This window comes from Xenopus laevis, chromosome 7L, assembly GCF_017654675.1.
Source record: "Xenopus laevis strain J_2021 chromosome 7L, Xenopus_laevis_v10.1, whole genome shotgun sequence".
Lineage (NCBI taxonomy): Eukaryota > Metazoa > Chordata > Amphibia > Anura > Pipidae > Xenopus > Xenopus laevis.
This window is the reverse complement of record NC_054383.1, coordinates 24,023,686-24,039,419: the sequence shown is the minus strand read 5'-3', so window position 1 is coordinate 24,039,419 and position 15,734 is coordinate 24,023,686. Positions and strand designations below refer to the sequence as shown.

The following is a 15,734-nucleotide window of genomic DNA, read 5'->3' as shown; positions in this document are numbered from 1 at the left end:
GCATTCATTGTTCTACTTGCAGCTGGTTTCAAAAAGCTAATCACTGATTGGTTTGCCCATGGGCAAATTTGCCCAGTGTTGATAAATGAGCCCCAGTGTTCTCAAAAAGTAGATTCGACTTTGGTGTCTATTTAAAGGGATACTGTCATGGGGAAAACATTTTTTTCAAAATGAATCAGTTTATAGTGCTGCTCCAGGAGAATTCTGCACTGAAATCCATTTCTCAAAAGAGCAAACAGGTTTTTTTATATTCAATTTTGAAATCTGACATGGGACCAGACATATTGTCAATTTCCCAGCTGCCCCCCTGACTGCAGTACCATACGTATCTCTCCTAATAGTAGCCCTGCACATGGGCCTCATTACATGATGGTTATAAGGTGGTTGCCCACTTCTGGGTTCTTCACCCATCACGTACAAATGGGGGATGACAAGGGGTACTGTGTACAAAAACAAGCCCCCTTTAGTATTGAACCCTTCTGTATTTCTATTTTAGGAGTTTCTTATTTCCTAATGTTAAAGACTTTTAAGGAGAGTTATGATCTGCCCACTCCCCCCACTGGGGTCCCCCTTAGCTCACAACAAGGTTACATATATTTGATTTATGTCCTCCCCCCCGTTTGCATACAAACATTCACTGGGGTCCCCCATAGCTCACAATAAGGTTACATATATATGAAACAATGGCTGTAAGATATTTAATTCATGAATGACACTGTATACTATAGGCTGTGTAGCCTTTATATGTTCCTTTAGTTAGAGTCTTAAAGGAGAACTAAAGAAGTAGGTAGAAATGTACATTTTGTTTTTGGCTTCTGTACCAGACCAAGGCAACCACAGCCCTTTAGCAGTAAAGATGTATGTCTCCAAAGATGCCCCAGTAGCTCTCCATCTGCTGTCACTTACTGAGCTTAGGGACCCACTCACAATGCACAGTACAATAGAATATAAATGTCACACTATAAGGCTGATTAGTAATTAATACAGATAATTACTACATGACAGCAGAGAAACCAGTGCAATTAGCATCAGAATTTAATAATCAGCCCTGTAGCATCAGCTTATATTACAGACCAACCTTATTTTCTGCTGGATAATTTGTGACGACCCCTAAGTTTAGCTTCTCAACAGCTGCTCAGAGCCCACTGAGCATGTGCGTGTCACAGACACTTTCCAAGATGGTGACCCCCTGTGACAAGTTTGAAGTCCTGGGTCATTGCTGCTATTGACAAGCTGAAACTTTAGGCTGGTGCAATAAGTTCAGTATATAAAATATGACATTTTTAGCCGTATTCATTTTTAGGGTTTAGTTCTCCTTTAACATGGGGGCAGCTTGCATGAAAGGCAGCTTGCATTGAAGGATCTGTGGATGATCTTCTCACAAATCAGAGTGACTAAAATTATCTGCCAAGTTTAAAGGGCTTTCACTGTAATGAAAGAAGCCCAAATGTAAACTGAGTATATTGAAGAGGGCAGGGCACAATGCAGCTGGCAGTGACTCCATAAGAACAGTCACAGAACCTTAGATTTTCATATTTCAAATGTTAATAAAGCCGAATACTGACTCCCCTTGCAATATAAGGATGTCCTAAAATATTTTACATCCATCGTTAAAATTAGGCCCTGCATTTTCTGCGTGGAATGCTATGCATAATGCACCCAATATAAAAGGGAAAAAAGTTCAAAATTTTTAAATATATCTATCTTAAGGGAAATATTGGAAGACTATCTTCCATCTGTCTATGAATGACCGTCAGCCAGAGGGCTCTTACACATGGGAGGTTTTACCTGCTCTCCCCTGCGTTATGCCTCAGGGTAGCGCAGGAGTAGACACACTCAATTATTGTCATGGGTGCTGTACTCACACAGACGCATGTAAGCGTCAAACTCAAGTGGGACGCAGCATGTTGCATTTCACCTGCGTTTGGCGCATACATGCGTCTGTGTGAGTACAGCCCCCTTTACAATAAATTGGAAAAAACCCAGGTCTATAACATTGTGGATAATAAATACCTGTACTGCCTATTAACAAGCAAGGGTTCTGCAGATATCAGGCATTCTAAGGATCAGTTCTTAGAAATATATTGGGACATATACACCATATGAATGGCTTTGCATTACACAACAACCTTGCATCTCCTAAAAGAAGAAGGGTGGCCATTCTACAGGCAAGGGAAGGAGGAGGGACATGGTGAAGGAACAATAGGGAGAATGGTCCAGCATCAAAAAGGAACGGGAGCGTGACCATGGCATTGGTGCAGTGCCGGACTGGCAATCTGTGGGTTCTGATATATTAACCGCTCCGACTCACCGCAAATTCTGTAGTTTTCAGAAGCCGGCAAATTGTTGTACAAGTCCGGGTGCAGGAACTTTGGCGTCCCACGCCATATACAGACAGAAGCGAAAAGAAGGTAAATTCCGCACACCAGCTCGTCAGTTGAAAAACATCATCTTTATTCGACCATATTAAAACACACGCTGCTTGACGCGTTTTTAATATGGTCGAATAAAGATGATGTTTTTCAACTGACGAGCTGGTGTGCGGAATTTACCTTCTTTTCGCTTCAATCTGTGGGTTCTGGCAAATGCCAGAGGGGCTGCTATAAGGTGCCATAGAAAGTCAGTATTTAGTGGGATGGTGGGGGCTGGGTGGGCCTCTGTGGCGGCTTATTGGGCCTCTGTGTACCTGAAATGTCCAGACCTGAGTGATAGGAAGAAAGAAGTGGTGCAGGTAGGAAGGAAACTATCTTTGAAAGGCCCAGTGACAATAGGACTCTTTATGCAGTGGTTTTGGACTCCCCTAACTCATACCCTTCACTCTCACTGACCCTGACCTTCCAGTTTGCCTTCTTGGAGCTGCTAGGAGAACAAATAGGCATTTCCCCAAATATTCAGCATGAGTCTTAAAGAATAAAAATAAATGAATGTGTCTCAACCTAATTAAAGCAAATCAGATCCAATTTTTAAAGGACTGAAGGCTGTTAAGTGCTGTAGCACAAAGGGCAATTCCAAGATGGGAAGATCCCAGATACTCTCTGTAAATAGACTGCAAGCAAAGAGCTTCCAGCCGATAACCAAATCTCTGCTCTTTGATCACCGCTATCTGGTCTCACTGTCTGGAGGCACCTTCTCCGAAAGCTAACAACACCGTTCCCATGAAGCATTGCTCCTCATTGCTGTATTAATTAGAAAATGACACGGTGTAGCTGTTGCCTTGGGATCCGACACATTCAGCTTGTCCTTTCCCTTGATATTATATAAATCTATGGACAACTGAGGCTGCTGCTTATATTTTTGGGTTCATCAATTTCCAAGTGACGTTGATAAGTGTAAAAATTAGCAAAATAAAGGGACCCAACACAACATTTATACTAAATACGTATTAAAACTGGTTGCTCACCTTTAAATTAACTTTTAATATAATGTAGACAGTGATTTTCTGAGACAATCTGCAATTGTTTTTTTTATTTTTTATTATTTGTGGCTGTTGAGTTATTTAGCTTTTATTCAGCAGCTCTCTATTTTGCATCATCAATCTGGTTGCTAGGCCCAAATTTCCTAGCAACCGTGCAATTATTTGAATAAGAGACCGGAAAATAAATAGGAGAGGGCGAAAATAGAAAGTAATAAAAAGTAGCAATAACAATAAACTTACAGAACATTTGTTTTTTTTTTGGATGTGGTCAGTGACCTAAACATGTCCTAATAAATCTTTAATTTTTGTTTTCTTATAATTATTTTTGTTACTGTATTTAATATCCATTGGTCTCTTTTTTTTATTTTTGAATTAATCCAATTTTAGTTAACCTGGAACTAGGGTTGATCACGAGACCATATGGGGATAATTACATCTCCTGTAACTTAAAGGGGAACTCCGGCTTCCAAACCAAAATTTGATAAAGAGGCCCAAATAACACAGAAACCCCTAATATACCCATCACAGTTACCCGTTTCATCAAACAGTATGAATAAATGCCATTTTCTAAGCTGAAATCCAGCTGTTTAACAGTTCTTCTCTTTCTGCATCATTTGAAATCCTGGCAGGGAAGGAGGTACTAAACACTGATGTTACAAATTGTAACAACTTCTCCACAGCTTACAGACAGTATGCAGGAACTACATAACCCACAATGCATTGCACTGGGATGGCCTGTACTTATTGAAATCACGTGTGCAGGGAATTGTGGGGTTTGGAGGATGCAGGCTAAGGACAGATTGCTGTTGATACAAAGTAACAGTAGTCAGACAGCTCAGCAAAGTAGTCAGACAGATCAGAAGGAGGGCAGAGTGCTAGGCTTAGGGAACTGTTCCAAACCATTAAAAATCTTGAAAAGTCTGCATATAGAGGCCACATGGTCCCTGCGCCGCTGTTTCCTCTCGATCTGCCCCTCGTGGCCACAGGGTCCTAGCGCCGGGCGCATTGCTCTCCGTCACAGAAGCACTAGGGAGCGTTAAGTCCCCAGTGCTCCTAAGGATGCAGCTGAGCAGCATACTGCCCCAAGAATATCGCCACCCTAGGCCCGGGCCTTTGTGGCCTTGCCACAAATCTGGGCCTGCAAGTTGTGCACATATAACCCGAATGGCAAATTATATTAAAATAGTCATAGGAAAGAAATCTATGTCTATGGCCATACAAATGCCTTGGAGGGACACGTGCCTTATAGGGGTAAACATTCCAGCAAACAGCAATGGTTTAAAGGAATAAAGAAATAATATTTGTGTGTATTATTAGATTAAAAAGTATTATATGTTAAACACATACATGACCCCCACTTCCAACTAAAAATAAAGCTGTGGGAAGCCCTTACATGTAACCGTATAATACATACAGGTACAAAGAGCAACAATGTGCATATGAGGAGAGTCAAGCAATATCATTGAGGCTGCACTGAGCAGTGAGACTGTGACATTCCAAGCTCCTTGGGGACCATTGCTGATGAGCAGAATAAAGGGCACAAAGAGGAAACAAAAGGTCACAGTCTCACTGACTCCTGATAGTATAACTGCCAAGGATATAAACTGAATGGTAGTGTGTATTGCAATACACTGTGCAACAAGCAGCAATGTACTTTCTAATGAAAACAAATATTGATTTTTTTATAAAAGACAAAGAGAAGGACTAAAGGCAGCAGGAGAGGCACTTGTTTATGGCTGTGCTCTGTGGGCTTTTAGTAGAAATTCAAAGGAATATTCAGTGGCTTTTGATCCCTGATATTTTGAAAGGCACTTTAAATTAGGGATGCACCAAATCCACTATTTTGGATTTGGCCGAACCCCCGAATCCTTCTCGAAAGATTCGGCCAAATACCGAACCGAATCCAAATCCTAATTTGCATATGTAAATTAGGGGTGGGAAAGGGAAAACATTTTTTACTTCCTTGTTTTGTGACAAAAAGTCACGCAATTTACCTCCCCACCCCTAATTTGCATATGCAAATTAAGATTCGGTTCGTCTGGGCAGAAGGATTCGGCCGAATCCTGCTGAAAAAGGCCAAATCCTGAACCGAATCCTGGATTTGCTGCATCCCTACTTAAAATCAGCACCAGAATGGAACAACAGATGGAGGTGGTGGTGAGTGATACTCAAGGATCCAGGGAGAAGCGGAACCTAGGCTCCCTTCAAACTGGGATGAAAGGAGGGTAATCAGCTTTTGTTTTAAGCCCAGTGTTGAGCTCTCATAGGGGCAGTTGTGATATGTCATAGACAGTCACTACTTATTGGTCCTTTGGATCTCTGTGTACTTGAAATGCCAGGGCCTGTTTTGAATCTCAGGCCGGTAAGCAAGGCTGTTATATATATATATATATATATATATATATATATATATATATAGTGAATAATATACCCCCTATTGTAAGATATATAGTGGATAATGTACCCCCTACTGTAATTTATAAAGATATTATGTCACCGAGGAATGAGGCCGAAGGCCGAGTGCTTTTATACAGGTCACATACTGTAACTCCGAGGTGACTTCTAATATCTTTATAGATTTCAGTCTGGTCGCCGGTGTCCAAATCGGGTGCGCCGTTGTCCAATTTGGGCTCGTTGGCGTTCAATTTGAACGTGGCGGCGTCAAATTCAGAAGCGCTGTGTCAAATTCGGCGACCGGGGACCCCTGTTATAAATGGTGCATTCTGACGTCAGAACGCGCCGTTTATAAGGATATCATTTACAGTCTGGTCCCATAGGGAAATGACCAGACTGTAGATTATATAGTGAATAAAGTACCCCCTCTTGTAAAATATAAGGATATTATAAGTTACCGAGGAGTTTCATGACCATATAAAAGCACGAGGCCGAAGGCCGAGTATTTTATACAGGTCATGGAACTCCGAGGTAACTTCTAATATCCTCATATTTTACAACTGGGGGTACTTTATTTATTATAATACACATGTTTCAGTGAGTCATGTGACAGAAATGACATCAGAACTCACCGTTTATAACTGATGACATCAGAACTCACCGTTTATAAGGCTATAATTTACAGGATATTCATGGCTTTTGTGTATTATAAGGATATAATAAGTCACCAATATGTTCCATGACTATATAAAGGCACAAGGCCAAATGCTGAGTGTTTTTATACAGGTAATAGAACTCCAAGGTGACTTCTAATATCTTCATATTTTACAACAGCGGGCACATTCCATGACCATATAACCATTTATTGTACAGACCTGCAGAATATGTTGTTGCTTTAGGAATACCTATGAAACACAGTACATGTACTATTAATATTAAGTTGCTGCTGAAGGTCATTGCTATTGCTCTTGAAATATCTGTTTGATTGACAGATCTGTATTGGCTAGAGGAGAGCTGACTTCTGCTACATTGCTTGAAGGCCAGAACAAGGAGTACAGAAATGGGTAAACGAATACTGCTTGCTTTTGTAATTACATTTACAAATTACTTAAAGGGGTTGGTGAGCTTTTTATTTATTTCGGACCGTGTATGAAGATAAATTTGAAACAAAAGAGATATTGTGTGGGAGGAAACACTCTCTTAAAACACCTTCCCCCAAAGAAAATCTCCTTGTAGAGGGAGGTCTATGTTCTCCTTCCCCCTTGTCCCTAGACAATAACTTGAGGAAAACACAACCGAGGCTAGGATTAAAAGCAACACACAGGCCGCTCGAGGTGATACAGAAATAATGTATAATGTTGTCATTCAGGGCAGAGACAGACGAGACGATTTGGGGAGGTTTAGTCGCCCGGCGTCAAATCGTCTCTTCTTCGGCAACTAATCTCCCCAAACTGCCTCCCTGCTGGCTAGAATCTAAATCGCAGGCGGGATGGCACTCGGATTGCTTTGTTTTCCTGGAGGCAACTTCGGACGACTTTGGAAAACAAAGCGCTCAGAGTGACATTCTGCCGGCGATTTCGATTCTAGCCGGCAGGGAGGCAGTTTGGGGAGATTAGTCGCCCGAAGAAGATACGATTTGTCGCCAGGCGACTAATATCCCTGAATCTTCTCGTTTGTCTCTGCCCTCAGAATACTAGGGGTCATTTACTTACTGCATTAGTGTGCAATTTTGGAAACAGTCCCCATGTTTTTTTTACCCACAATGCAGCCTCCATAATTGCACCCCCATAATTCCAGTATCAATGCGCTCGCCCGGGGAAGATGCATCTGATGCAATTGTGGCTGATGCATCAAAACTGCAGTTGCGCTTGCAGTTGATGACAGTCAGATGCACATTTTCCATATCCAGTTGGTATAATTTCTGGAATTTGGGGGTGAGAGTGACGTGTGCACCTGATTCATTCGCCACAACTGCACTGCAGCAAGCGACTCCTACTTCAGAGGTGGCGTCAGCTCCAGAGTTCCAGCAGTGGTTTGTGTCAATAGATGTAACTGTGCTCAATTCAGACAATAAGACAGGAGGAAGGCAGCAACAACCGAGCAAGTATACAGAAGAACATGAGTGCAAGAATCTTTAACGAATGGGATTTTTAAGTCAAGTCAAGTGCAGTAAATAATTGACCCCTAGGGGCCCATTTACTTAGCTTGAGTGAAGGAATAGAGGTAAAAAACTTCGTATTGCGAATGTTTTTTTTTGGCTACTTCGACGATCGAATGGGCTACTTCGACCTTCAAATCGAACGATTCAAACTAAAAATCGTTCGACTATTCGATAGTCGAAGTACTGTCTCTTTAAGAAAAAACTTCCACCCCCTAGTTCGCCGCCTAAAAGCTACCGAGGTCAATGTTAGCCTAGGCTTTGTTAGCTTTTTTTGCTCGATGGAAAATCGTTTGATCGATGGATTAAAATCCTTCGAATAGAACGATTCAAAGGATTTTTCGTTCGATCGTTCGAATATCGCTAAATCCTTCGACTTCGATATTCAAAGTCGAAAGATTTAACTTCGACAGTCGGATAGCATGGGTTAATTAACCCTCGCTATTCAACCTTAAGTAAATTTGCCCCCTAATGTCTACAAACACTTTCAGTAAACAGTTTCAAAATGTCAAGAAGAAGGACATAAGGAGAACAGTGATCTCTGGAAATCATTATATATACATGTAATTCTTTCTGAGTCAATTTGCAATTGTTTATTATTTTTATTTTATTTTGGCTTTTGAGTTATTTAGCTTTTTATTCAGCAGCTCTCCAGTTTGTGATTTCAGCAGTCTGGCTGCTAGGATCCAAATTACCCTAGCAACGATGCACTGTCTTGAATAAGAGACCAAAACATGAATAGGAGAGGGCCTGAATAAAAAATATGAGTAATAAAAAGTAGCAAAGCATTTGTTTTTTAGAAGGGGTCAGTGACCCCTATTTGAAAGCTGGAAAGTGTTAGAAGGCAAACTATAAAAAAAATGACAAGTTGAAAAGTTACTTAGAACTGGTCATTTTATAACATTCTAAAAAGTCGACTTAAAGGGGATCTATTGTGAAAATGAAAATTTAATATAAGCTTCATCTTGCTGAAATAAAAAAAACTTTAGAAATATAATCAATTAAAAACTTACTGTTTATGAAATAATCAAGTTATTCTTCCCTCTCCCCCTCTGAGGAACCTGTCTCTCTTCATTGTCTTCATGCAGTAGGCGGAGTCAGTTTTTTAATGATAGTTACGTCAAATACATCCTTTGGGGGGAGGTTGCACCCTTAACCATTGGCGTTCACTCTTTGAAGGGAAACTATTGCGGAAATGAAAATTTAATATTAGCTTCAGCACACTGAAATAAGAAACTTTCTAAACTCAATCAATGAAAAATTCTGCATTGTTTCTGAAATAATCAAGTTGCTCTTCACTCTTCTCCTCTGAGCAACCGGTCTCTATTCTTTCTGTCTTTATGTAGTAAGTGGAGTCAGTTTTTGATTGACAGGTCTAATACCAGTGGCGGAACTACTGGGGGAGCAGGGGGTGCGAGCGGGCCAGGGCCCGCACCCCCTCAGGCCCCCCCGGCAGCTCACGCGCCACTGACAAATGCGGCCGTACGGAGGGGGCGGGGCCCGCCTGTGCGTCACGCCCCCCTCTAGTGACGCTACTGTCTAATACATCTTTTGGGGGGGAATGAACCCCTAACCCAGGTGCTCGCTTTTTAAAAATAACCGTCTCTGATGGAAATCCTGTTTCTCTGCGTACAGGGTGTTTGCCATACCTTTTGTTTGTGCTGGAGTCGGTTATTTGAGTTATTCTGCTAAGAAAGGGAGCACCCCTAAAAGACATATTAGACAGGAATTTTTCAAACCTGCCAGCTATTGCCCAGATATCACTCAGGTAGGCCGTTGGAATGGCCCCATACACAGGCCAATAAGCTCAAGGCACCTTTAATTGGCCCATGTATTTACCCTCTAGGCCAGTGGCTGTCAACCTGTACCCCATCATAATGCTCTCTACAACTTCTGGAAGGCTCCAGGTGTCCCTTGCTTGCTTTAGTCCAACTATAACATATTCCTGTGTTGCATGCCCTGTGCAATCCATTGTGCATTTATACCAGGGGTGTCCAACCTGCGGCCCGAGGGTGGATATGAATGTGGCCCAGCTTGAAGGAGAGAGAAAAGGAAGAAAAAAAGAAAGAAATTAAGAAATAAGGGTATGGAAATACAGAGAAAATGAGAGTGAAATAACACTTTGTGCTCTCTAAGTCCAGACACATTAACCACCTCAGTCTGTCGTCTTGTTAGGAACAGGCTTAACTATGCCAGGTTGGAACAATGTGGTGACCTATGGAGTAGGGAGGATGGGGGACTCTGCCCATTGCCCAGTTAGTAATTATAATATAATACCGTAATACGTTTAATATCCAGGTGTCCCATAATTCAATGTATAGTTCCATCTGGTTATCTAACTGGTACTGTAGTTCTTTTTTGTGTTTTTTCTTTAATTTCACAAATCAAAAGTATTTGTGTATTTCATAAGCGGCCCCAGACAATTTTTCTTTTTCCAATGTGGCCCAGGGAAGCCAAAAGGTTGGACACCCCTGCTTTATAGATTCCGCTGTGCATATAGGTGAAACAATAGGTCACATCAAGGATACTCAAAAAACAATGAATATGATAAATTCAGCATCTGCAAGACGGGCATTGGTTGTAAATTGCTGCAAAAGCAGAAAAATCTGATGTTTTCGACAAGCTGCCTACTGTGTTTATTTCCGCGCAGCCCCGGGGGTTACAACTAATACTTACTGAACTATATAATGGCAAAGGAGTAATCATAAGGGCAAAATAGTGCAGCTTCATTGCACTGCACAGCAATCCCCAAGAGGCAATGTTGCCGGCATAGCGAGCAGAACAAAGCAACACACCGCTACCCCCCCCCCCCCCCCGAGGAGAAGAAACTAATAGGATTTCAGCCAATATCGACTGGAAAATATATTCTTTTTCTCACAATGATTTAGAGGAGGGCTGTGAAAATGAAGGCGTTAGTCGGCACAGTGGAAAGCCGCATTTGCAGCTTTTTAAAGATTTAGTTTTGTCTTCTGCAACGATAAAATTCACATTTGCTTTAAACAAGATTCCCACTCGCTCCCCCTTCCATTTGCTGCTTCCAGCATTAATAATTCAGCAGCAGTAAAAGCGGACTCGCGCGAGGCTTATTTAATTTGAATGATATTTATAGATAGGGATTTCTCCACTTGCTGGAATTTTCCTTTCTAAAAGGGCCACGTCAGATGCTTTTGTACATTGTACTGATAGGGAATGGTTATCAATTTGGCAGAAAAAGGCCAAATACACATTGCGGAGAACATTGTTCCCCGTCCCTCGTCTCAGTGATAAGGTTTAGTGCCAAATACATGAATCACGCAAAGCCCTGGCAAGGACATCTTTAATTATCAAGCTGGCCATAAAACACTTGCCGAGATGCTGTTTCAGGTTCAGGTTCAATTTGCATGGAGTCGTGGTATATGAATGTGTATATATATATATGTTTATTATGTATGGTAAGTGGATTTCTCCTCCAAAATACGTAAGTATGCATTTTGTCACAAAATCTGCTCCACGTGCCTGTACCCAAGAATCAGCCTGGCAGTACCCTAAACCTTAAAGGAGAATTCAATCTGTAATAAAAAAAAAAACCCTCCCCTCCTACCCTGGGTAGACCCCCTCCCTCCTCCCCCCCAGCCTACCTGCCCCCCTGGGCAAATGCCCCTAATTTTTTACTCAACCCTCCGTGCAGATTCTGACCTCGGAGTTCACGGCAGCCATCTTCTTCTTCTCCGGGAATCTTTGTGTATTGACGGCATTGGAGTAAGTTTCTGGTGTCAAACAACTGCGCATGTGCCAAAAGTAACGAAATTACCAAAAGTTCTGAAATCGCAATTTTCATGACTTGCGGCGCATGTGCAGTGGTTCGGGACTGGAAATTTACTCCAACTGCGCATGCGCCGAAATAGACCGAAGAAAAAGGATGGCTGTCGCGAACTCCGAGGCCAAAATCTGCACAGAGGGGTGAGTAAAAAATTAGGGGCATTGTCCCAGGGGTGCAGGTAGACTGGGGGGGAGGAGAGACAACCCAGGTCAGACTGGGGAAGTACACTCCTCCACAGGTCCAGACTGAGAATTAAAATAGGCCCTGGCATTTCAGGTACACAGAGGCCCACTCAGAGGCCCAAACAGCCCCCACCAGCCCACTAAATACTGACTTTCTATGGCACCTTATAGCAGCCCCTCTGGCATTTGCCAGAACCCACAGATTGCCAGTCCGGGCCTGCTCCTGCATTGCTCCCAAAGATTCCCTATCTTGGAACCAGGGGTACATACAGAAGTAGCGTACAGAGTGAGGAGACATAGATACAGGTTGGGTGCAGGTCCTACATTGGCAACATTTTGTAGGTTAGGGTCAGGTGCAGATGGGGGTTTGGTGTTGGTTGAGTCACTACTGCATATTACATTTTGGGTTTCTGTACCAATTCAAGGCAATCACAGCGAAGATCTGTACCCCAAAAGATGACCCAGTAGCTCCCCATCTTCTTTTTCTGCTGATTCACTGCACATTCTCTGTGTCACTGTCACTTACTGAGCTTAGGCACCAAATGCACACTATACAGAATATATATATATTTAACAATGTAGAGAAAAGTCAGATTAGTAATTTATTCAAATTCACAGAGTGTCATGCTGAGAAGCACCTTTAATGGTATAGAGATAAACAGCAAGACACACCCCGCAATGTCACTAGCCAGATCCCAAAAGCAGAATAAGACTATTAATAATAATAGTTTGTATTCAAAATGTATTAAACCCTGAGGATGGAAAAGTCAGAATCAGAAAATCCGGCATCTCAGACCTGTCGAGGTTGCATAACAGTTAATGGGAGAAGTCCCAATGATTTTTTGATGTCCGCTGGGTTTTTGTGCAATACCCTGGGTGAAGTACGTGAAAATCGGATGAAAAAAATCGGAATAAATCATGAATATTTGTATTTTTTTGCGCAAAGCAAATTTTCGGGAAAATTTAATAATAAATAAGTGGAAAAAACCCAAGCATATTTTATCGGAGTTTGTAGCAGAAAATATTGAGATAAATTCAGACTTTGATAAATAACCCCCTTAGTCAATGGGAAAAGACCCAATGATTTTTTGATGTGCGCTGGGTTTCGTGCAATTTCGGGTGAAAATTCCAAAGAAAAAAAAAAAAAATTCATGAAAATCGGATGATAAAATCCGAAAAGATCTTGAAAATTGGATTGTTTTCCCATAAAGCAAATTTTTAGGAAAATATAATAATGAATAAAAGTAAAAAACCCAAGCAGATTTGATTAGAGTTTGTAGCAGAAAATATTGAGATAAATTCGGACTTTGATAAATAACCCCCTTAGTGTTGGACACCCAATGTCAGGGCTGATTTACAGCCTAGGATTTTACTAGCAGTCATAGGATGCCAAATAAAAGATGAAGGCAGTAAACAGGGAGTCAGAGGAGAACGTATACAGCAAGGAGAGATGAAGGGTACAATGGAGTGTGATTTGGAAGATGTAAAAGAAAGGGCAAAGATCCACGTGTCCTGAAAATATAACTTGCATTTATTTAATTCTCTTTATTAGAGCAAACTAATTATTAAAGCAAGCTAATCTGTATAATTAGTACCAGACCCAGTCATCTAGGGTAAGATATTGCCTTAATCAGCCAATAAATACAAGACTGTATGGCAGAAGCAGATGCAATATGGCTGACTTGAGTTACGTCCGTGCCATTATGAGGCTTAATTACTCTTCCATTGCTCTGAAATGTTAACACATTTATCAAGAAAATCACACTTTAATAACACCACAAAATGCTGATAATCTCCATGGAACGGATGTTAATCACATTGGCTGCCAGCGGTTCAGGCCCTCCGAGACCTGAGATCGATATTGCATTTCATTAGCAAAAGGATTTCCATTAAGAACCAAACATGCGCAAGTGTCTGCTGTAAACAGCCTTCTAAATCATCTCTGAATTGAATTGTGCTGGTCTATGAACACATTAATGGCCATCATGCAGTTTGATAAGAGGGATGTGCATTCAGAACAGGAATAACAAAAAATGATTTTAAAGGGACCAGATTTTTATTGTGACAACCAAGATGGCTGACAGTTTATTGAGGTCACATCTTTAGAAATGTACAACTGTCACAATGATTAATATCTTTCAGCTGACACTTGATGGATCAAGGAAGACTTGAAGGTCACTTTAGTCAAGGTCACTTTGTGACGAAATGTTTGATTTGGTGAGAAAAGCTTTGCTGAAGAATCTCAGAGCTTGATGAAAATGGTACTGTCTTCATATTTAACTAATAAGGCTGCTAGGTTGGCATCCAATCAAAGGGTAATCGTAGATATCCCCCGATGTTAACGTCTCATCTGTCCCATCAACAGTTAAGGAACTTGAATTCGATTTTTAAATTAATAAAACAAATAATTTCAGATTTATAATATGCATTAGGGCAGAGTCCTACATCGCGTCGGGTACTTGCAGAATATCTGCAAAGTGGCTTTAGAGCAGAAAGACCCCGATTTCCTAAGCATGCAGGTGGTCCTGCCAATTGCAGGCTCATAAAAGTAATTTTCCCCCTGACCTGCTTGACCCACCTCCAGAGTAACATCACTTCAACCCACGGGTGACATCACTTCCGGTTTGTGTGGATCCATGAGTCAGGTTAATGTAGGTCAGCAGATTCGTCTATCCATGGGCCCCAGATTTTTTTTCAAACCTGTCTGGGCACCCTCTGCTCAAGTATGTTAGCTTGTATAAGGGGAGAGCATCATTTACTAGGAATTGCCATCGTTTTAAGGATGGAGCTTTTGGTAGCTTCCAGAATAAGGTAATTGTTTTCCTAGCATTGAAGTTTAAGAGCTTTGGTGAAATACGCTGATTAGGGGTTAGGGGTTATGTTCTCAACCAGACCCAGGAGGCATATCTCAGGGGTCTGCACATTTAACATATTAAGAGTTTGTGCAACAAAATTTACCACCTTGCCCCAGAATTTATCTATCAACGGGCATGTCCAAAAGGTGTGTAGGTACGTGCCGGGGAGTGTTGCCTCGCTGGAGTAAGAGTCGGTCTATCATACGATATTGTACCAAGATGTTATTACTGCTTATTACAGAGGGTAAGTACGAGTGTGGGACGTCATCCCAGTCATCAAGGTCAAGGTGTGGTATATCCGGCACCCATTTGGTGTGACAGTGTGCATAGGGATTTCGGCTTTGTTTATTAAGAAAGGTATAAAAGCAAGATACTAATTTTCCCTTGTCCGATGACCTTAAGATTTCCTCAACCAAAGAGGAACATTTTGGGGAGAGTTGGGAACTGGTTGGTTGCTGCACTTCTTAGTTGAATATATCTATACCACATTTTCCTAGGAAGTTTGAATTCTGCTGTCATGGCCACATAGGACTTAAACCCTTGATTGTCATAGAGCTGACCAATATATTTGATGTTATATCTTGCCCAGATTACTGGGAGGACTTTACAAATTTACATTAAGGTCCCCATCACTGGACTCTGGAACAATGTAAACACTACCCAATCTGGAAGTCTGACGAAAAAACCTGGATCTGGCAGATCTCAGGAGATCACTACCTGCCTGAATGTGTAATACCGATTGGAAGTTTGTTGGCATGGACAGTTTTCCATGGGCTCCTCGCAACCTTAAGGCTATAGTGTACAATAATATTCCTCACAATTACTTTTCTACTTTGTTGCGACAGTTTGAACACAATGTTTCCAAGCACAAAGTGAGGTCAGTGCAAATTTGGTTTAATGAGATTGGAGTGGAGGAACCTGACTGGACTAC

General features: G+C 41.5%; 1 protein-coding gene across 1 annotated transcript in view; it reads right to left on the bottom strand.

Annotated features, from left to right (window-relative positions):
• Positions 1–8,986: 8,986 nt before the first annotated feature.
• Positions 8,987–15,734, bottom strand: part of LOC108704947 (polycomb group RING finger protein 6) — a 42,508-nt gene continuing 35,760 nt past the window's right edge. The window contains exon 10 of the mRNA XM_018241695.2: positions 8,987–9,151. Within this exon, the coding sequence (XP_018097184.1) occupies positions 9,134–9,151 (18 nt within the window). The 3' untranslated portion in view covers positions 8,987–9,133. The remainder of the gene's footprint in view (positions 9,152–15,734) is intronic.